The sequence below is a fragment of the Sinocyclocheilus grahami genome, unplaced genomic scaffold, assembly GCF_001515645.1.
Source record: "Sinocyclocheilus grahami isolate Dianchi unplaced genomic scaffold, SAMN03320097.WGS_v1.1 scaffold27.1, whole genome shotgun sequence".
In the NCBI taxonomy this organism is placed as follows: Eukaryota; Metazoa; Chordata; class Actinopteri; order Cypriniformes; family Cyprinidae; genus Sinocyclocheilus; species Sinocyclocheilus grahami.
The window spans coordinates 1749704-1772140 of record NW_015505206.1 but is presented as its reverse complement, the minus strand read 5'-3'; the positions used below and the strand labels follow the sequence as shown (position 1 = coordinate 1772140).

General features: G+C 36.2%; 3 protein-coding genes across 3 annotated transcripts; all 3 read left to right on the top strand.

The window, feature by feature from the left end:
• Positions 1-2079: 2079 nt before the first annotated feature.
• On the top strand, positions 2080-4097 carry LOC107568328 (heat shock 70 kDa protein 1-like). Its single transcript, XM_016254286.1, has 3 exons — positions 2080-2181; positions 2577-2969; positions 4045-4097. The coding sequence occupies exons 2-3, from the start codon at positions 2600-2602 to the stop codon at positions 4095-4097; spliced, it is 423 nt and encodes a 140-aa protein (XP_016109772.1). The 5' UTR covers positions 2080-2181; positions 2577-2599.
• On the top strand, positions 4069-11692 carry hsd17b1 (hydroxysteroid (17-beta) dehydrogenase 1). Its single transcript, XM_016253457.1, has 7 exons — positions 4069-4377; positions 4538-4699; positions 4865-5044; positions 7005-7098; positions 7230-7278; positions 10472-10603; positions 11343-11692. The coding sequence occupies exons 1-7, from the start codon at positions 4281-4283 to the stop codon at positions 11508-11510; spliced, it is 882 nt and encodes a 293-aa protein (XP_016108943.1). The 5' UTR covers positions 4069-4280; the 3' UTR covers positions 11511-11692.
• Positions 11693-15001: 3309 nt separating this feature from the next.
• On the top strand, positions 15002-18205 carry LOC107567723 (coenzyme Q-binding protein COQ10 homolog, mitochondrial-like). The gene is made up of 5 exons (XM_016253467.1): positions 15002-15297; positions 16576-16728; positions 16835-17027; positions 17282-17383; positions 17910-18205. Exons 1-5 carry the CDS (start codon positions 15191-15193, stop codon positions 18066-18068), a joined length of 714 nt encoding a protein of 237 aa, XP_016108953.1. The 5' UTR covers positions 15002-15190; the 3' UTR covers positions 18069-18205.
• The last annotated feature ends 4232 nt before the right edge of the window (positions 18206-22437 follow it).

Below are 22437 nucleotides of genomic sequence, written 5' to 3'. Positions count from 1 at the left end.
TATTAATGTTCAGTGTTCGGTTATATTAGTATTTAAAAGTGTTTCTGTTATGTTAGTGGTTTTTATGAGATGACCACTGTGCTGAAGAGTAGAGCGTTTGCTTAGGTTGAGAACAGACTCACTGAACATTGTCTGACATGCTGTTTCAATCAGAAGGCATTTGGTTGAAAAGGCTAAAAGATTGGTTTCCTGTCAGCATTAAGTGTTGTTTCATCAAAAAAATAATGTTTTAGTAGTTTTTGTAACCAGTGTCCATGATTGAATCAAATTTAAAACAATGTGAAAAAACAACTTAGAACATATTGCTTTTTATGAGTATTCAACTTAGGGATGGGCGATACCACTTATTTTGTTTTCGATACGATACCGATATTTTTCAAGGCAGTATCGTCGATATCGATACCGATTCGATACTTCTGCACTAAACTTTTAAATGATGAAATGTATTAAATTACTAAATTACTAAGAGTAAAATGGGTAATAATAAGCACTTAACTTTGTTTAAAATGCATTTTAACATTCAATACTCCTTATATATTTCAACGTTCAATTTAAATAACTGTAATTGCACAAACTATGTAGGCTACAATTTCAGTTTGTTTATTGTGAAATAACTCTGTCCTTCTGTCCTCTGATAAGCATTGTTCAGGGCTGCCGTTACCAAAAGCTTTAATGCTTTCTTATGATACTTTTGGGAAACGTAGCCCTGTTTGAATGCACTGTCAGCAGTGAGTGAACGCCCTCTGTGATTGATTGGTTCTGTCTTGCAACATTTGCGTGTGTTCAGATGAGCAGGAAAATAGTTCTATCCTACACAATTACTCGCTAACAAAGGTTATTCGTCCAATTCAATGCATATTGTACGCATTATATTTTGGTTAAATTAACAAAATCACTGGTAAATAAAACACACCTTAGTATCGATATTTTTTGTTTGAGTATCGATACTTTCGATACTCGCGTCAGTATCGATATATCATACTTTGGATCGATACTTAATAATTGTTAGTTTTAACACAATTTTCTAAGTATATATAGCACAATATAGTTTATTAGTTGAACTTAATTTCAGAAGAAGTTGCCTTAACTCCAAAAAAAATGATGCAAACTGTTGCGGTAATTTTTTTTGTTGCGTCCAAACAATATTTTTTAGAGTGTATGGGAGTGTCAGAGAGCTCTCAGAATTCATCAAAAATATCTTAATTTGTGTTCCGAAGATGAACGGAGGTCTTACCGGTTTAGAACGACATGAGGGTGAGTAATTAATGACAGAATTTTAATTTTTGGGTGAACTATCCCTTTAAGGAGAAAATACTCAGCAATTGCGTTGATTAATGGATTGGAACATGGTTTGTCTAAAAGCATATTAAAAACACCACATAGGCAAATAAACAACATAAAAAAATATACATAAAACATAATTAGTGAAACTACCTACATTACCTTCATTAGCATCAACCTTTAACTAGGGAATTATTATTATTATTATTGTCAATCTTGGACCTGTAAGCATACTGATATTCTTGATATCTACAATGCAACAAGCCCATAATATATGGATACTGCCTGAGTATTGTTTAAGCATGCCATTTACTGGTCTTTTCATATGAAGATATGACACATTTATTCAAATCGTTTATATTATCATTAATAGTTCATATCGTAGATATAAAACGAAGCTCTTATATAAATTGTAGCTAGCTTTTAAATAAATGTTGTAGAATAACTGCAAGTAATGCCTTCTAACGCAATATACGAATCAGACTTAACATTTACACGGACACATAAAATACTTTACCATGTTTTGCCGTAATTTGTGCAAGAGGGCATTCAAATATGATAGGGAAAAGACATGTTTTTAAAGTTCATTGTATTTATCGTACTTTCACAGCAAAATTCTGGAATCGTCCATAAACTTCCTCTCAGCTGCTTCAGTGACAGCTGGCGTAACGCTGGCACGCGGCTGCTTGCTGTGTTTTGATTGGTCTGATTCACTGGACGCTTCCAGAAGTGTGTAGAGTTTGAACTGGTGCGCACTCTGGTGTATTTAAAGAGCGAAAGCAGCCACTAAAGACACTGAGCTCAGCTGAACAGGAGCGATCTGTAAAGAGAGCAAAAACAGTCTGACCTGATTTACTCCACTAAGGTGTAAATTCATCACAGTTAATAATCTACTCTACAGTAAGTATACCTTTATTTTACAATAGGGAATAAGCTAAATATATTGTGTAATTGATATGTTGCATAGAATATGAGTTTATATGTTGGCTACATGTACATATATGTAGGCAGTCTAGTCTTCCTAAAATAAACTAGAAAATTGTATTCATTGGTAATTTTTCGCATAGAGAAAAAAGAGCATTGAACAAATTTTGTTGTCATGATCAGAGTACAATACATATAGATATGTACGAGAAAAGGCTTTTCTTTTACTGTTATTGTGGGAAGTGTCATATTGACTGGAAACAGACAGAAAGTGGCATTTGCACAATAATTTGTATTTACAAATTATTGTATTGTATTTGTCAATTTAGAAACATTTCTGATTCTGATTGTTCTTTTTTGTGTTTTACTAGCCTACAGTTACGTCTAATCCAACATGTCGTCTGCAAAAGGAGTTGCTATTGGGATTGACCTGGGCACCACCTACTCCTGTGTGGGGGTCTTTCAGCATGGAAAAGTGGAGATCATCGCCAATGACCAGGGAAACAGAACAACACCCAGCTATGTTGCCTTCACAGACACTGAGAGGCTCATTGGAGATGCAGCTAAAAACCAGGTGGCCATGAACCCCAACAACACCGTGTTTGACGCCAAGAGGCTGATCGGTAGAAAGTTTGATGACCCAGTTGTGCAGTCTGACATGAAGCACTGGTCTTTCCAAGTCATCAGTGATGGAGGAAAGCCGAAAGTTCAAGTTGAATACAAAGGAGAAAGCAAGACATTTTATCCTGAAGAGTTATGGACTTGTCACTTTGTCTTTCATATCTCACGTAACAATTTGATCAAGGATTTTTTTATATGATATTGCTGTTTTTATATTCCTGTTTTGTTATTTAACCACAAGCCACTTTAATTTAGTCAACATGTATATACTGTAAAGATGTAAATACAAGCTTGTTTGTCTTTTATGGATAATGAACATTGTTAATAATTTTTTTTTAAATAAAAAAACGAAATGTGTTCTCATTCAGAAGGACTGGTTACAGATTCCAAGACAAATCATGTTGATGAAAAAGTAAGGTTATAATTTTGCAGAAATAATTTTTTGACAATTATCTAGAGGGACTAGTCAATGCAATATACAGTAGTGCAGGTGAGAAGCTATTTTCGTTGATAAGTGTGACAACATTCACGGTACAAAACCCAACAACACTCTTAAAAATAAAGGTGCTTAAAAGGTTCTTCACAGCGATGCAATAGAAGAACCATTTTTGGTTCCACAAAGAACCATTCAGTCAAAGGTTCTTTAAAGAACCATTTCTTTCTTACTTTTTTATAATCTGAAGAACCTTCTTTCGCCACAAAGAACCTTTTGTGAAATGGAAAGGTTCCTCAGATGTTAAAGGTTCTTTATGGAAACATTTAGACAAAAAGGTTCTTCTATGGCATCGTGAAGCACCTTTATTTTTAGGAGTGAAGGTTGACAATACAGATGTTCAGCTTTGTCAGACTCACCAAAGAAAAGTCTTAAAATACTTTAAAAGATTGACAGTCAACACCTTGTGACATTAATTTGCTTTTGAAAAATATTGATTTAGCTATTATCAAAACATTTTCCAAGCAGAATAGGAAAAGGGATTAGTTCTATAGGTGTTGCCCCCGAGAGTGAGTTTCTACTCAATAACTTAAAAATTACTGTTTTTAATGAAGCTGATACCATGCTTTTATGGCATCAAAAGAGCTTCCGATTTTTTCACAGCATTGATGAAAAAATGATTAAAATCTATATTATTTATTTCCCCAATCAAATTATAAATAGTCCCCATTATAATTTTGTCATTTTAAATAATTTAGTAAACATTTCTTCAATTTAATATTCAGCACAGCTGCTGACATTTACTGTGTGTCAGTTTGAAGTTCCACCTGCGGAGTGAAAGAAAAAAAAAAGAGTGTGAAATCAGAATGTTTGCACCAAGCTGGCCTTGTGATAGCAGAGAAAGCTAAAACACTTGAATCAGAGACACAGCAGTTAGACAGACCACATAACTTCAACCTCAGAGCACCACTGCAGCGCTCGTCTCGTTTGTGTTGTGGACTATTTATGTTTTATTGCATAAATGGAGCAGAAAGTTGTTCTCATTACTGGATGCTCTTCAGGGATTGGACTCAGCCTGGCTGTGCATCTCGCATCAAATCCGTCAAAAGCCTACAAAGGTAAATGATCCGACATAAAACAATGCATTTGTATTGTTCTTTTTAATTTACTCAGTTTATTTTCATGCATGTATGTCTGAAAAATAGAGTCAACTTTAGTGAAAAGTCTACCTTGTATATTGTTATAATAATAACTGTATGAATGATTATTAATGTTAAGTCTACGCTACCATGCGGAACCTGGACAAGAAGCAGCGGCTGATGGAGAGTGTGAGAGAACTGCATAAAGACACTATGGCCATACTACAGATGGATGTGACTGACCAGCAGTCTATACTTGACGCTAAGAGAAACATTACAGAGGGCAGAATTGACATACTAGGTAAGAGAAAGAAAGACATTCTGGCCTTTCAAAGGGAAAAGTTTGTTTAAATGTACAGGCATCCTTGAAATTAACTGCTAAAATATAAAATATGTATATAAAGCCCTGTTTTCACCAAAGGGATCAATTATTTCATTAATTCCCTCCCCAACGTCTTTGTGTTAGTTTGTAATGCAGGTGTAGGTCTGATGGGTCCTCTGGAAGCCCACTCACTGGACACTATACATGCAATCCTGGACGTCAATCTGCTGGGCACTCTCCGCACCATACAGACCTTCCTACCAGACATGAAGAAAAAGAGACATGGACGAATCCTTGTGACTGGCAGCATGGGAGGACTTCAGGGTTAGTGGGGGTGAAGGGAGAGACTCAAAGACAGAGAGAAAGTGAGATTTTTCAAAAACATGCAGCAAGGAAAGCAATTCATTCCAAAAATAATTTTCTTAATCAGTATTTGTCAATCTGTGTTGTATAAAGCGCTATATCAATAAATGTGGCAATGTTCATTAGAAATGAAAAGATAAGATTCAATATCCAGTGAATATTATATGTGCACAACTACATGCATGAGCAAATAGAACCATTTTGCCTATTTAATATTCCAAAATGATCTTGTCTTTTAATTTCTAAAGAACATGGAGCCACATTTATTTATATAGCACTTTATACAACACAGACTGACAAATCAGCTTCACAGTAATAAAAAGGAAAAAAAATAAATAATAATAATTAATCAGTTGTGAAATAAATTCAATGTCAGCTGTAAAGCAGCTCTACAGAAGGCAATGGTGTCATTATTTAGCTTAATTTCTGATCAGTGTTGATTCAGTTTAGTTTGATAAGTGTCAATGTTACAGAGTTAATGTCATTATCCAGCTTTAAAAAATAAGTTCAATTTGCATATGAAATACAACTACAAAATAGGTGTCAAAAATTTAAATGTTTATAAAAACACTTATTTTCAGGTAATATCTCTTAAAGTAAGTTTATTTTTCCTCACACTATTGGCACTTTTCCCCCATTTTAAGCTTCAAGGAGACATATTATTAAGTATCTGGTGTCCCCAGAATGTGTCTGAAGTTTCAGCTCAAAATACTCCACAGATCATTTATTATATCATTTTGAAAATGCCTATTTTGAGTGGAAGGAGAAACACTCTGTTTTTCGGGCCTGTCTCTTTAAATGCAAATGAGCTGCTGCTCCCCGCCCCCTTTTCCAGAATAGAGCTACACCATTACAGCTGGGACCTGCTAAAAACGTCTGTTTTGGTTCTGATTATCATGTTTATCAAAATCACGCTGAAATCATGCGTTTTAAACCATATTAGTTTAAACTTCTGATATACGGTTTTCTGAGCGCACACAACCGAAGCACAAGGACAGAAAGCGGCTGTCACAGTATGCGTGTACTAAACTAAGTTCTCTTTCACACACAAGTTTACGTTAAAAACACACAAGTTACAAAAACAGTCGGTTATGTCTGTGAAGGTAAATAGCTGGGAAATAAATTGCACGTTTAATTTAGATCTGTGTGGCAGAAGCAATATACAATAAATAAATTAATAAATCCACTGCTCTCTTGTCACCTCTGAGGCTGGAACTCTAAACAGTGTTCTGTGCTCGTCTGTGCAGCCAAAGACAGAACAGGTAGCATGTTTTGCTCAAACTTTTCCCATAGCATTAGAGCTGGTACACCGTTGTCGCTTGTGAAATCAAAACGACGGTGCCCGTGGCTGTAAATTTACAGATAAAAGTCCCCATGAAATCAAAATTAAAGTTTTTTGGGTGTTAGAATCAATATGTTAGTCTTAAGGTTATCTATAAGGCAGTATGCTCCAAAATTATAACAATTAAGCAATTAATGAAGTAATGATTGAGCATTAGTAAAGAAAACCCACTGTTAACAATGTTGAAGATGAACAACTACTGCTCAGGCTTTTAGACATGAAAACTTACCACATAATCCTCAACAGTGGTAACTCTGCTTCAGTGTTACTTTAACACTCTGTAGATTGGGACAATATGTACTTTGAGCAGAGTTGATTTAACTTGGGGGATTTTGTTGTGTAGATGCACTGGGGACCGGATTATAGCACTTAAAATCTGGAAAAGTCAGATTTTCATGATATGCCACCTTCAAGATTGCTTGCAACAAGAAATAAACCCAATTTGAATCTGTATTGTTAAAAGCGCTATATAAATAAAGGTGACTTGACTTGACTTGACTTGAATGAATAAATAAATGTGCGTGTGTGAATGAATGAATGAATGAATGAATGAATGGATGTTCTTTGTCTGAAACTCAGGACTACCATTCAATGAGGTCTACTGTGCTAGCAAATTTGCAGTAGAGGGTGCTTGTGAGAGCCTGGCTATACTGCTCCAGCACTTCAATATCCAGTGAGTATTATATGTGCACAACTACATTTGCATAAGCGAATAGAACCATTTTGCTTATTAAATGTTCCAAAATGAGCCTCAGATAAATTGCTACACTATCCTAAATCCATTACATCTCTCCCATGCTGCAGTGTGAGCCTGATTGAATGCGGACCAGTCAACACAGACTTCCTGATGAACCTGAAGAGGACTGAGCCCAAGTTGACGCGCACACACGCTGCCTGTATGATCAGTACCTGCAGCAGCCAGTCTGTGTTCCATCAGGATATGAAACAGATATGAAATATTGATTCGAGTTTATTTTATATTCATTTTAAATTAATCTTAAAGCTTTCGTTAAGAACAAACAATCAGCCAAGCAAAACAATGAACACCACAACAATAATATTAATATTAAGGTCATATTAAATACCTCTTATTATTACAGTAATAATAAGAGGTAATTTTCACTATAATCACACATTTAATGAACGGCTATGGTATTCTTCATTTTGTTATTTCATTTGATTATCAACATTTTAGAGATTTAGTCACTCGAAACAGTTTTGAGGTTAACTGATCTAATTTTGTTTGTTAATGAGGTATTTGGGTTTTTAGATTTGATGTCAATATTGTTTTTATTTTTAAGTAAAAGGATCAACTGATATACGGTTTTCTGAGCGCACACAACCGAAGCACAAGGACAGAAAGCGGCTGTCACAGTATGCGTGTACTAAACTAAGTTCTCTTTCACACACAAGTTTACGTTAAAAACACACAAGTTACAAAAACAGTCGGTTATGTCTGTGAAGGTAAATAGCTGGGAAATAAATTGCACGTTTAATTTAGATCTGTGTGGCAGAAGCAATATACAATAAATAAATTAATAAATCCACTGCTCTCTTGTCACCTCTGAGGCTGGAACTCTAAACAGTGTTCTGTGCTCGTCTGTGCAGCCAAAGACAGAACAGGTAGCATGTTTTGCTCAAACTTTTCCCATAGCATTAGAGCTGGTACACCGTTGTCGCTTGTGAAATCAAAACGACGGTGCCCGTGGCTGTAAATTTACAGATAAAAGTCCCCATGAAATCAAAATTAAAGTTTTTTGGGTGTTAGAATCAATATGTTAGTCTTAAGGTTATCTATAAGGCAGTATGCTCCAAAATTATAACAATTAAGCAATTAATGAAGTAATGATTGAGCATTAGTAAAGAAAACCCACTGTTAACAATGTTGAAGATGAACAACTACTGCTCAGGCTTTTAGACATGAAAACTTACCACATAATCCTCAACAGTGGTAACTCTGCTTCAGTGTTACTTTAACACTCTGTAGATTGGGACAATATGTACTTTGAGCAGAGTTGATTTAACTTGGGGGATTTTGTTGTGTAGATGCACTGGGGACCGGATTATAGCACTTAAAATCTGGAAAAGTCAGATTTTCATGATATGCCACCTTCAAGATTGCTTGCAACAAGAAATAAACCCAATTTGAATGAATAAATAAATGTGCGTGTGTGAATGAATGAATGAATGAATGAATGAATGGATGTTCTTTGTCTGAAACTCAGGACTACCATTCAATGAGGTCTACTGTGCTAGCAAATTTGCAGTAGAGGGTGCTTGTGAGAGCCTGGCTATACTGCTCCAGCACTTCAATATCCAGTGAGTATTATATGTGAGGGTGCTTCTGGCTATACTGCTCCAGCACTTCAATATCCAGTGAGTATTATATGTGCACAACTACATTTGCATAAGCGCATAAGCGAATTTTGCTTATTAAATGTTCCAAAATGAGCCTCAGATAAATTGCTACACTATCCTAAATCCATTACATCTCTCCCATGCTGCAGTGTGAGCCTGATTGAATGCGGACCAGTCAACACAGACTTCCTGATGAACCTGAAGAGGACTGAGCCCAGCGAGGAAGCTCTGGAAGTTGATGCACACACACGCAGCCTGTATGATCAGTACCTGCAGCACTGCCAGTCTGTGTTCCAGAATGCAGCTCAGGACACAGACGACATCATACAGGTGCTACAGCAAGCCGCCAGCCTCTGAGTGAGCGTGAAAGAGAGAATGTCTGATTCCGAAAGATCAGGGCTTGATTCAGAGGCAAATAAATAAACAGATGTGAAATATTGATTTGGGTTTGATTATTTTAGAATTTAATAAATCAAAATGTTTATAAATTAATCTTAAAGCTTTCGATAAGAACAAACAATTGGCCTAGCAAAAGGATGAACAACACAACAATAATATTAATATTACAGTAATATATTAAAGTAATGTTCATCCTCTTTTTTTTTTAAACTCCTCTGAGGACATTTTCACTATAATAGCACATTTAATGAATGGCTATGGTCTTCTTCATTGTGTTATTTAATTTATTAATATTTTGTTAACAAGGGATGTGTGTTTTTAGAATTGATTTTAATATTGTTTTTACTTTTAAGTAAAAAGATCAAATTAGACCTTTGGGGTAATTGTAAAGAATTGGAAAGAATAGTGGTATGTTGTTATTATAGTGTGAAACTTAGAATATATAAATGACTTTTGATATTATTATTATTAATCCATCTACTATCTATCTACATACAAATGTTGATATTCAGGTATGTCCATATCTATATATCTATCTATGTTGAAAATATTGTTTTATAAGGTATTCTATACTACACACATACAGTGGGGAAAAAAAGTATTTAGTCAGCCACCAATTGTGCAAGTTCTCCCACTTGATTGAGCATTAGTAAAGAAAACCCACTGTTAACAATGTTGAAGATGAACAACTACTGCTCAGGCTTTTAGACATGAAAACTTACCACATAATCCTCAACAGTGGTAACTCTGCTTCAGTGTTACTTTAACACTCTGTAGATTGGGACAATATGTACTTTGAGCAGAGTTGATTTAACTTGGGGGATTTTGTTGTGTAGATGCACTGGGGACCGGATTATAGCACTTAAAATCTGGAAAAGTCAGATTTTCATGATATGCCACCTTCAAGATTGCTTGCAACAAGAAATAAACCCAATTTGAATGAATAAATAAATGTGCGTGTGTGAATGAATGAATGAATGAATGAATGAATGGATGTTCTTTGTCTGAAACTCAGGACTACCATTCAATGAGGTCTACTGTGCTAGCAAATTTGCAGTAGAGGGTGCTTGTGAGAGCCTGGCTATACTGCTCCAGCACTTCAATATCCAGTGAGTATTATATGTGCACAACTACATTTGCATAAGCGAATAGAACCATTTTGCTTATTAAATGTTCCAAAATGAGCCTCAGATAAATTGCTACACTATCCTAAATCCATTACATCTCTCCCATGCTGCAGTGTGAGCCTGATTGAATGCGGACCAGTCAACACAGACTTCCTGATGAACCTGAAGAGGACTGAGCCCAGCGAGGAAGCTCTGGAAGTTGATGCACACACACGCAGCCTGTATGATCAGTACCTGCAGCACTGCCAGTCTGTGTTCCAGAATGCAGCTCAGGACACAGACGACATCATACAGGTGCTACAGCAAGCCGCCAGCCTCTGAGTGAGCGTGAAAGAGAGAATGTCTGATTCCGAAAGATCAGGGCTTGATTCAGAGGCAAATAAATAAACAGATGTGAAATATTGATTTGGGTTTGATTATTTTAGAATTTAATAAATCAAAATGTTTATAAATTAATCTTAAAGCTTTCGATAAGAACAAACAATTGGCCTAGCAAAAGGATGAACAACACAACAATAATATTAATATTACAGTAATATATTAAAGTAATGTTCATCCTCTTTTTTTTTTAAACTCCTCTGAGGACATTTTCACTATAATAGCACATTTAATGAATGGCTATGGTCTTCTTCATTGTGTTATTTAATTTATTAATATTTTGTTAACAAGGGATGTGTGTTTTTAGAATTGATTTTAATATTGTTTTTACTTTTAAGTAAAAAGATCAAATTAGACCTTTGGGGTAATTGTAAAGAATTGGAAAGAATAGTGGTATGTTGTTATTATAGTGTGAAACTTAGAATATATAAATGACTTTTGATATTATTATTATTAATCCATCTACTATCTATCTACATACAAATGTTGATATTCAGGTATGTCCATATCTATATATCTATCTATGTTGAAAATATTGTTTTATAAGGTATTCTATACTACACACATACAGTGGGGAAAAAAAGTATTTAGTCAGCCACCAATTGTGCAAGTTCTCCCACTGACCATTTTAGCATGTTCTTGTCTCTATTGTTAGGTGTATATGGAGGCGATCGAAGCCCAGGCTCCATTCCTCAGATATTACACTAACAGAGCCCTGCTACCCATGAGCAGCCTCAAACTCACCTCCATGGATGGCTCTCAGTACATCCGAGCAATGAGCAAACTCATCTTTTCTGCACCCAATACAGATCCACAGATATGATGCTTATACATCCTATACGATTCTTTTCATAAGCCCTGAGGTATGAAACGCACTATATTTACAATTTCAAAATGCTGACATATTAAGCTTTCGGCTGAAACTAGTACTGCAGTGTTTCTAATGGCACTTTATGCTAGAATCACTAACATACTCTTAATAACTGTGATTTGTACAACACAGAACCAGTGAAAATAAAGTCTTTGTGTTTTTCGTCTACTTCTTCTGTATTCCTCAGTGTTGAACTCTGTACAGAATTTCATCTCAAGGACTGTCTGCCTCTCACGCACAAGACCACCATCAGTGTTTCACATTTTTCTTCATTTGTTTACTAGAACAGTGAGGCCAGAGCACACCAAACCTATGCAAGGTCATTATTTTGCTCTATTTTGTGAGTGTTTCATTCAAGGACACTGTGAACTGGATCACATGCCAATGTCACTGATGCGATTCCCAGCACATCACAGGTTCACAGATACCTTACACCTTCATTCTGGTATTTATAGATCTACAGCCTATATATATATATATATACACACAAAAAGAACTATCTGCTTAAACTAAACTTAGTCAGTTATGTGATAATTTGCAAAAGGTAACAGGAAGTTCCCATTCCTTTGCCCTGCTATTTCACACTACAATACAGCACCCAGAAGACAGCAGAGATTGTTCATTGACAGAGTGCAATAACATACACACATTGACGTAGTAATTTGCGTATTCTGACGACGTCCGGTCTAAGTTGAGGACTCTGATCAGGGACTATTGAAGAGGATTAGGTCTAACACGAGAGATTTTGGTGAGACAGTCACATAACCAACTTAAGCCACTTAATGCAAGGATCAGCCATCGCAATGCATGTGTTTCTAGTTCTTGGGTTTGAATTAAATCAAAGGATCTTCACATTTGTTTAAAGTCATAATATATCTAGTTTCAGTAACCAACAGAACACAATGAACTGTATTGGCCTTGTAAGAAAACAAGCCTATATTTGACACTGTGAAACTGTAACTGGGCCATTTTAGCAGCTGTGTTTGTTCTTTACTCTTAAAAAATAAAGGTTCCAGAAGAGAATTTTTGCAGCAATGCAAACCCATTTTTGGTTCCCCAAAGAACCTTACATTCAACAGTTCTTAAAAGAACATTTGAGAAATAGACTATTTTAATAATCTAAAGAACCTTTTTTCCACAATAAGGAACATTCTGTACAATAGTGAAGGTTACACGATTGTCAAAGATTCTTCATGGAATCATCATTGCCAATAGAGAACCTTTATTTAGAACTAGTGTTGAGCATGTCTTGGACATAAAGTATTCAAGTGTGCTCCTTTGTGCACTGATCAAAGCCAAATATTTAAAATGATCAGGTGTGTAGAGCATTCAGTGCCGACATAACTCTTTATACTGTATCGCATGCAATTGCTGCTGTCTGCACTAGGCTGATATAAGTGATATAAAGTACAGGTGTATCATTTGACTGATATTTCATATCAGTTTGCCATGTGTACCACAGCGCCAACTCACCTGAAATTGTGGACTTTGATCTGACTGCGAGAGCCCACATTTTCTACATCAATAACTGTTCTAGCAACGTCATGGCTGATGTCAATCCAGTTATTACACAACAGAAATTTGTTGCACTTTGCAGCCCTGTACTGAATGAAAAGTTAACATTTAAGCCCCTCTGTGGCATCATCTTAATTCCAGCAGCCAATCACTGCAGTGACTTACTGACTCTGCCTTATCTGGATTATTCCTGTTCCTCTTTATGGGTTAATGACATGTTGGGTCAGGCTCGGACCGAAGCACATGATTCCTCTCCCCTCCAGACGTTTAGCATTTGAAAGGATTCCTTAACCTCGTTGCCTGTGTTCTTGACAGGTTATGGCCAATATTTTCTGTAAAATATATGTAAACATAACACATGCACATGAACGATAATAAATGAATTTAATCTAATGTTCAGGGCAAATCATCTTTTTAAGTTAAGCAATCAGGATGTAATTCCCACAATAGAAAAAAAATTATATATATATATAAGGAAAGAGAATGAAATCTTAAAGGCAGAAATTATTGAAATAAAGAGTGTAGGAACAAGTATTTTGGCATAATCTATTAATAGATTAATATTAATAAATAGTAAACGGTACATTTTGTTTTATAATTTAAGGACAAATAAAAAAAATAGTGTGGCATAACCTACCTGCAGGCAGCAATATTGTTGACCCTCATGACTCTGAAGATCATTGCTTTATTATTATTATTTTTACATAACAAATATATCAAATTTGGACTTTTTACACCTGAAAGCCTATTTGTTCATCTCAAATAGAGTAACCTTAATAAACTTCTTGATATACTTCATAACTCATGATTGTCTTATTTGTTGTAATAATAATAATAATAATACTAAATTACCTTTAATGCAGTATATGATGTCTTTGTAATTTAATATCTTTGCAAATAAAATATTTTAATTGATAGTTGCACACCACATTAAATCATTAAGTTATTAAATGGATTTTACAGTATATAGTTTTTTTCCCTTAAAGAGAAAAGAAAAGAGAAGAAAAGAAAACTCTTTGTGTACACTAACACAGTTGTTCTTAACCAGGGGCCCCAGCAAACGTCCATGGGGGCCTCAGAGTGACTTTAAATGATTTAAAGTCGGCACGAAATCCCTATTTGTTCATCTCAAATAGAGTAACCTTAATAAACTTCTTGATATACTTCATAACTCATGATTGTCTTATTTGTTGTAATAATAATAATAATACTAAATTACCTTTAATGCAGTATATGATGTCTTTGTAATTTAATATCTTTGCAAATAAAATATTTTAATTGATAGTTGCACACCACATTAAATCATTAAGTTATTAAATGGATTTTACAGTATATAGTTTTTTTCCCTTAAAGAGAAAAGAAAAGAGAAGAAAAGAAAACTCTTTGTGTACACTAACACAGTTGTTCTTAACCAGGGGCCCCAGCAAACGTCCATGGGGGCCTCAGAGTGACTTTAAATGATTTAAAGTCGGCACGAAATGGAAATTGCTATTGCCTTTTCTTCCCTATTGTAGAATATATCAGAGTGAAACAGCTTCTCGGATGTTGGGGGGAAAATGTAGTTTATTAATTCTTTCAGCAACTGGTTCCCACCATGTTCTTGGAAAACCTGGATAGATGAGGTAGCCTAACTTTAAAAAGTGGGATTTATTGGTCTCATAGGCCTACCTCTATGGGTGTTATACTTTTAATAACATACATTTTTTTCTGCTAAAATCTATATTGGGTAGAAATCCTCATCTTTAAGCTTTATTCACTAAATCATAAAACAACATAAAAAGTCATTGGGCCTTCTAATATTGTTGTGAACAATGGGGGGCCTTGGACTGAAAAGGATGAGAACTACTTCCCTAAAGCGCATAATTCAGTCAATGACGCGCCAAAGAGAATCCCCTGAAGGTGAATAACTTCACGAGCGCCTAAGCACCTGCGCTTCTCAACTCCTCCCCTCAGAGCGTCGCTCCACAGCTCCACAGCTCTGCCCTTAATAGTAAAGTCACTCCACTATCGTTCAGTTCCAGCGGAGCCGCCGCTTATTACGGCCACTGACACGGTTATCATTGCGCAGGGATTCTTCGGAAAAGCTCCAGTGATTTTACAAGCTTCCAACAGCACAAATGGCAAAGAAGGCCACTTCGCTTTTAGTCCAGGGACTCCGGGCTCTGGAGATGTCAGAAAGACAGTCGTGCGGTGTCATGAGGAGAAACTCCAACTGCACCATCAGGTAAAACCAACAGTGTCTCTCAGCCTGTACTTGATATTGATAAAACGGCTACCTATCAATATGAGAGAGAGAGAGAGAGAGAGAGAGAGAGAGAGATATCCCTTTTGTTAATAAATCATTAGTCGAATGCGTACTGACTAGTTCAGAAAATGGCCGGGTGCTTTTAGTTTCTTTTACGGTTTAGTTCAACAACTGTAGCCTAAATGAATACATGCGTACAGTGTTCATTTTAAATGGTTGCACTGGTGAAACCCTGCTGAATTGAGCGACTGTGTTGCAGGTAATTGTGAATCGTGTAGGAATGCTGAACAAAGCAGAAGAGCAGCTAGTGCTGGTGTAATATAACTCGCAGGAGAGTGCGAAGTCACGAGACGGTGAAACTGAAAGAACTGTTGTCAGCGGAGAGTACCGAGAGTGCCAGATCTGTCACTCCAACTGCACCATCAGGTAAAACCAACAGTGTCTCTCAGCCTGTACTTGATATTGATAAAACGGCTACCTATCAATATGAGAGAGAGAGAGAGAGAGAGAGAGAGAGAGAGAGATATCCCTTTTGTTAATAAATCATTAGTCGAATGCGTACTGACTAGTTCAGAAAATGGCCAGGTGCTTTTAGTTTCTTTTACGGTTTAGTTCAACAACTGTAGCCTAAATGAATATATGCGTCCAGTGTTCATTTTAAATGGTTGCACTGGTGAACCCTGCTGAATTGAGCGACTGTGTTGCAGGTAATTGTGAATCGTGTAGGAATGCTGAACAAAGCAGAAGAGCAGCTAGTGCTGGTGTAATATAACTCGCAGGAGAGTGCGAAGTCACGAGACGGTGAAACTGAAAGAACTGTTGTCAGCGGAGAGTACCGAGAGTGCCAGATCTGTCAAGTATGCCCGATGCTATAACGTAACTATTACATAAAGATGTTATCCAGTAAATTAATTTGTTTTTAAAAGATTCGAAGTATTCTGATCGGAACGTGTAGCGTGTGCATCATTTGAATACCGCAGAGCTTCTGGCCGTGTGCCATTCAGCGGTTTAGCTGTATTGATCGGCTGCTCTTTACTATTTACTAGAAAGTACGTCATTTTACCGGGTCAACACAGACATTTCTAAAAACACTGCGTCACATCGTCTTTTTTTACATTTGTCGTGAACAAATCGGTCAACATGCAAGTTGCATGATGCCGCCCTTTAGAGACACATGACAAGACTGACTAATATCCAGGTATTCTGCTTTTGTCAGGTAATAACAACTTCTGTTTCTATTTTCATTTTGTTTTTTAGACACTTGAGCTCATGTGGCATCTTAGCTACAAGGCGGGTAAGCTTACCTCCTCCTTCAGCATCTTCTCAGATGGTGCCCACCCGGAGCTTTATTAACTTGTCAGCCCCCCTCATAACACGGAGAATGGAGTACTCAGAGAGCCGGAGCATTTGGTACGCACACACCACTGTTACATAAAACCATAACATCTTCACTTTAACTACAAGGTAATTCTCATCTAGCGATATCCTTGTTGACACAAGTTGATTTTCCCTCTAGTTACTCACCTGAGCAGATGTACAACATTGTTGCCAATGTGGACCAGTACCAGCAGTTTGTGCCTTGGTGCAAGAAGTCAAAGGTAACGAGGGGGCGGAATGGGGACATGAGAGCTCAGCTTGAAATCGGGTTCCCCCCGATCATTGAACGGTACACCTCTGAGGTCACAGTCATCCCGAACCACCAAGTCCGAGTGAGTCTAAAAACAATTTGTAAATTAGATAACAGTTTCAATTGGGAATGCTAGACATTATTCTCGTTTTAACAAAAAGAGGTTGTGAATTTTAAGAGATTTGAACTAGATTCAGGTAGATTAAGTGGTATTGATTTGATGTTTGTCCTAAGCCAACAAAGCATCAAAATGTCCATGCATCATAGGATCAGCTTACATATTGGCCTAGTAAGCTGTCAGTGGCCGTCTGTCTGAAGTTTGTGCTTGTGTTTCAGGCGGTGTGTACAGACGGGATGCTCTTTAATCACCTTGAGACATTGTGGCGATTTACTCCTGGAGCTGCAGGCCAGACCGAATCCTGCAATGTAGAGTTCTTTGTAAGTAGTGCAACTGGCAAATACAGAGACACGCACACACTATTACAGTCTACATTCTTCAGTTTGACACTTCTTTTACTCGTGTTCCTCCTCTTTGGTGGTTTAATCCCATAAATCCTGTTCAAAGTGAGCAGAGGTATTAGACCAGATTAGTGCCATTTATACCACATGTGAGTTGCCTTTCCGGTTCTCCTTAAATAGCCAGTAACGAAGACAGGGATGATAACGATTCCTTTGCTGGAGGGAACTGTACGACCTAAATGTCACCAGATTAAACATGGTGCGATGGACATCACAGGATGGAGACAGGGATTTGGGAGATTAAAGTACCCATTGATTAAAAAGAATGAAGACTAAAACATGAATGAATGTTAGCAGTACAAAGCCCTTGTTAATTAGGCAAAAAAACCCTAACTCAACTAAACTTTAGCATCAAAGCTCACTATTTCAAATCATACAGTACATAAGATAACTTTTTGGTAAAAATTTTTAGCAAATTTGACCAATATGTGTTTTCCCTCTCTAGGTGTCATTTGAGTTCAAATCTTTGCTCCACTCACAATTAGCGACAGTATTTTTTGAGGAGGTGGTCAAACAGATGGTCAACGCTTTCGAGACGCAAGCAACCAAACTTTACGGCACCGGCGTTCATCGACAGAAGACTTCACTCAGAAGAGCAACTTGAGAACCTTGTTAAAACGGACACAAGGACATACATAACCACAAACATTGTTCAAATATTCTGGAGAACAACAGCTCCTCTTTTTTAATCCAGTTTGTTGGATTTTGGACTGTTAATGCCAGCACATATTTTTGCTGGGGAAAAAAAAAACACATTTGAGAAGCCTATTTATTTAAACCAAAACAGATATAATTTATTGTGATAAGCGTGTGTGTGTGTATAATTTATATAATATCTGTGGACTGAAAGAGTAAAAAGTGTTGAAGATGGATGCTTTTTCATATTTATGATCATTATATTCATAAGGTTGACCAAAGGGAAACAAAATCATCTCCAAAATGATTATTGAGTGCACTCTTTCCAGACTTGTAATAAAGCAATAATATATTTTCTTAATACTGTTTTTGTCATGATTTGTCAGAACCACACAACACTAATCATCCAAATGTCAATCCTTTTTTAAAAAAAGAAAGAAAAAACAAACAAACCTTGGGTTATAACAAAGGGGTATAAGAATGAACATTAAAATCTTCAAGATTTTAAGAAGTACAATCGATTTCTTTAATAGGTTCCATACCCAACCCATAATCTGGTTTTCTTCATAAAATGTTGCAACACGTTCATATACAACAGCTACAGGACATAATAGGTATGAAGCACTTTATGTTCTTTTGTGAGTCGTGTCCTTTCTTTCATTCAGGTTATGTCACTTGCCGGTATTTCTTCAATATTATCCACAGTCACAATATACCAAACTCTTCAGTCTTGCAAATGATCTGAAACAATACACTATTGCTTCCTACTTTTCGATGAGAGCAACTATTTTACACATTATATTGGCATTATGTGTATGAGCCTCACAGTATCACATTCAAAATGCTCCTTCAATGCGAAGTCTTGAGGGTGTTCCAAGAAACTCACATGATTTCTGGATCACTTACATAAACCACGGCTGCCAGCAGAGACTACACCCCTTTCTGTCTAAACAGCCAATTCCTTCCTGTTCTTCAGTGCGGGCTGATCACAGATTAGCTGAGACCTCCACCAGAGGTGAGAATATTTTCTTACACACACCGACAGCAAATGTGTCCAACAAGATCCAGATTGACAGTTTGTTGTTCTGTCTATATATACACACATCACATTGTAACGCAATGCGTTTCTAACTATAGCTCAAGTTATGTTCTCTGCAAACTCCTGAGTTACAAGATAAATCAGCCTATATCTCTTAACTAATTTGTCTTGTACTTCAAACTTGCATAATACTGCACAAAGATCGCAAAACAAATACTGTATATTATGTTTATATTTGATTCATATCATGTGGCATCCCAGGATGCTGTCTGGCGCAGACTGCAGAGTAATTCAGTTATATGATAGCTGATCATAGCTGGGCATTTTTCTCTGCGTGGTTAAAGTGGCATCGACATATTCAACCATTCCAGACTGTGGAAAGTAAATATAATTTCATATCAGTTGTTTGAAACTAACCTGAAGAAAATGTAAGGCTGATGATACACGCCACGGGGCAACTTTTTGAGCAACGCTGCCGTCAATGGGCAACTAGGTGAGACAAAGTGCCCATGACTGATCTAAAGTATCCAGAAATAAATTTGTTGCCCATTCTCAGTGGGAAAGTGCCCAAGCATCATTGCTCAAAAAAAGTCCCCCCCCCCTAAAATGGTTCAAAAAGTTGCCCCATGTATCATCAGCCTAAGGTTCTTTCCTGTGCAAGCTGTTGCTATTAAGGTTGCTTTCTGGTCCAAGTCAAAAATGTATGATATTCTGTGTATCTGGATATGGTTTGGGTTACTCTAAAACCCTCTATTGCCCTCAATCTGTTAGAAAAGTAATAGCACAACTGTCCTCAATGATTTGAGCCATCATTCTTCTCCACAACCAAAATGTGCAAGGTCTCTAACTCGGTAAAGCTTGACATAGGATACAATAGTTAAATCTACATCTAGTTTATTAACCCTCTGGTGCTCCTCATTTGGGAGTCACACTTGTGATCTTCACGGTCAAAAGTGACTGGACACCTGAAATTGAACTTTTTTTCGCCCCAGTAAAATCAATGTAATATATTTTTGTTCAATAATTTTTTATTTTATTTTGTATTTTGAGATAATTTCATGGCACTAATTAATATTTATGCAATAATTATAATGAACTTCTGCCCATTGAAAATAATACACATTTTTTTTTAAATATATTTTTACATTACTTTTCAATGAATACAGTATTTCATGTTAAAATAGAGTCAATGCCTTTAAAATCCCATTTTTGAAGCCAGATTAGTGCCATCTGGTGGGAGTGAAATTAGAAAAACATCTGCAATTCCATGGTTTAGCCCACAGATTCCTATATAGCTTTATATAAAAGGCCTATACATTCTCTAATTGTTTTTAGACATAAATACTTATTTTTATTAAGTTGTGGGTTTGCATAAATATTTAGACATTCTCAAAGACAACTTTTGGTAAAGGTTTAGATTTTTGGGGGGTTTGAAATGTTGATTTGAAGCGTCAGTTTTTGAATTATTATTACTACAGTCAAACCTGAACACAGAGAAAGCATTTTGTTACACAAAACACAATTCTATAAAAAAAACTTACAAAACTGAACAGAAAGGTTTTATCAGAGCTTAATCCTTTTAAATTTAATCCTTAATCCTTGGGTTTGATCTGATTTCAACCTCTTATTTCAGTTTTCTGACTCGTTTCTGGCTATATGGTTATAGCCATAACAATTAATTTGAGTGTGTATAATTGTGTATGTTTGTCTCTGTGAGTGTAAGTGAGTGTGTGTTTGAGTGAGTGTGTCTGTTTTGCACTCTTGATGTTTTATAGTGTAACCCCTTCCTTGCCGTTCACTTTTTTACTGCATTGTAGTTGAATTATTGCTTTTATTTTACATATTTGCTGTGTTACAGTCACACCAGTTCATAGGTTTGTGTGTGTATAACTTAAAGTGCACGTGTGTGCGCGTGTATGTGTGAGTGGATGTGTTGGTTTTGCACTCTTGATGTTTTAAAGTTCATCCTGTCATTGCTGTGTACTTTTTTTCATTGTGTCAGATTTGTAGAAAAATTCTCAGAATTTTTGTGTTTTTGTCGATTTCCCATTCATTTGCTATGGTCGGTCATTTTTGACCGAAGACCACAAGTGTGACTATTTTTTTTACGACCACTTAGTCCGCTCGAATCATGCCCTCAATTTGTTTGTGTGTTCACATTCCAAATGCCATAAAAGTCACCAAGTTTCGTACCATTCCAATGAAGCTGTGATTTAAAAAAATTCAAAACAGTGACCGAAGAGCACCAGTTAAACATTTAGACAAAGTCTTATAAATATATAAAAGTTTGCATATGTGTTCTTTGTTGCGTATCATGATACATCAAGCTTTTATGACTCATATAGTATATGACAAAGGAAAATATGGAGCTCATACTCAGAGAAAAGTTTTATTCAGAGGCCCATACTGAGAAAACAAATATGTAATTTGCAATTCATGATATTCATATGATCAAAAAGTAAGATAAAATTCTGACAGTTTGTAATCAATAATATCTTTATAACAATATAATAGACTAAAAAAATGCATATACAGTGGGTACGGAAAGTATTCAGACCCCCTTAAATTTTTCACTCTTTGTTATATTGCAGCCATTTGCTAAAATCATTTAAGTTCATTTTTTTTCCTCATTAACGTACACACAGCACCCCATATGGACAGAAAAACACAGAATTGTTGACATTTTTGCAGATTTATAAAAAAAGAAAAACTGAAATATCACATGGTCCTAAGTATTCAGACCCTTTGCTCAGTATTTAGTAGAAGCACCCTTTTGATCTAATACAGCCATGAGTCTTTTTGGGAAAGATGCAACAAGTTTTTCACACCTGGATTTGGGGATCCTCTGCCATTCCTCCTTGCAGATCCTCTCCAGTTCTGTCAGGTTGGATGGTAAACGTTGGTGGACAGCCATTTTTAGGTCTCTCCAGAGATGCTCAATTGGGTTTAAGTCAGGGCTCTGGCTGGACCATTCAAGAACAGTCCTTTTTTAATAAATCTGCAAAAATGTCAACAATTCTGTGTTTTTCTGTCAATATGGGGTGCTGTGTGTACATTGAGGAAAAAAAATTAACTTAAATGATTTTAGCAAATGGCTGCAATATAACAAAGAGTGAACAATTTAAGGGGGTCTGAATACTTTCCGTACCCACTGTAAATATCAGCTGTCACTTTACATCTCCCAATAATTTTTCTTAGCAGTGTTCATAAAACCAAGCAGTTAACTTAAATATCATCTTACTCTTCACCCAAAATTTAAAATTCTGTCATTAATTACTCACCCTCATGTCATTCCAAA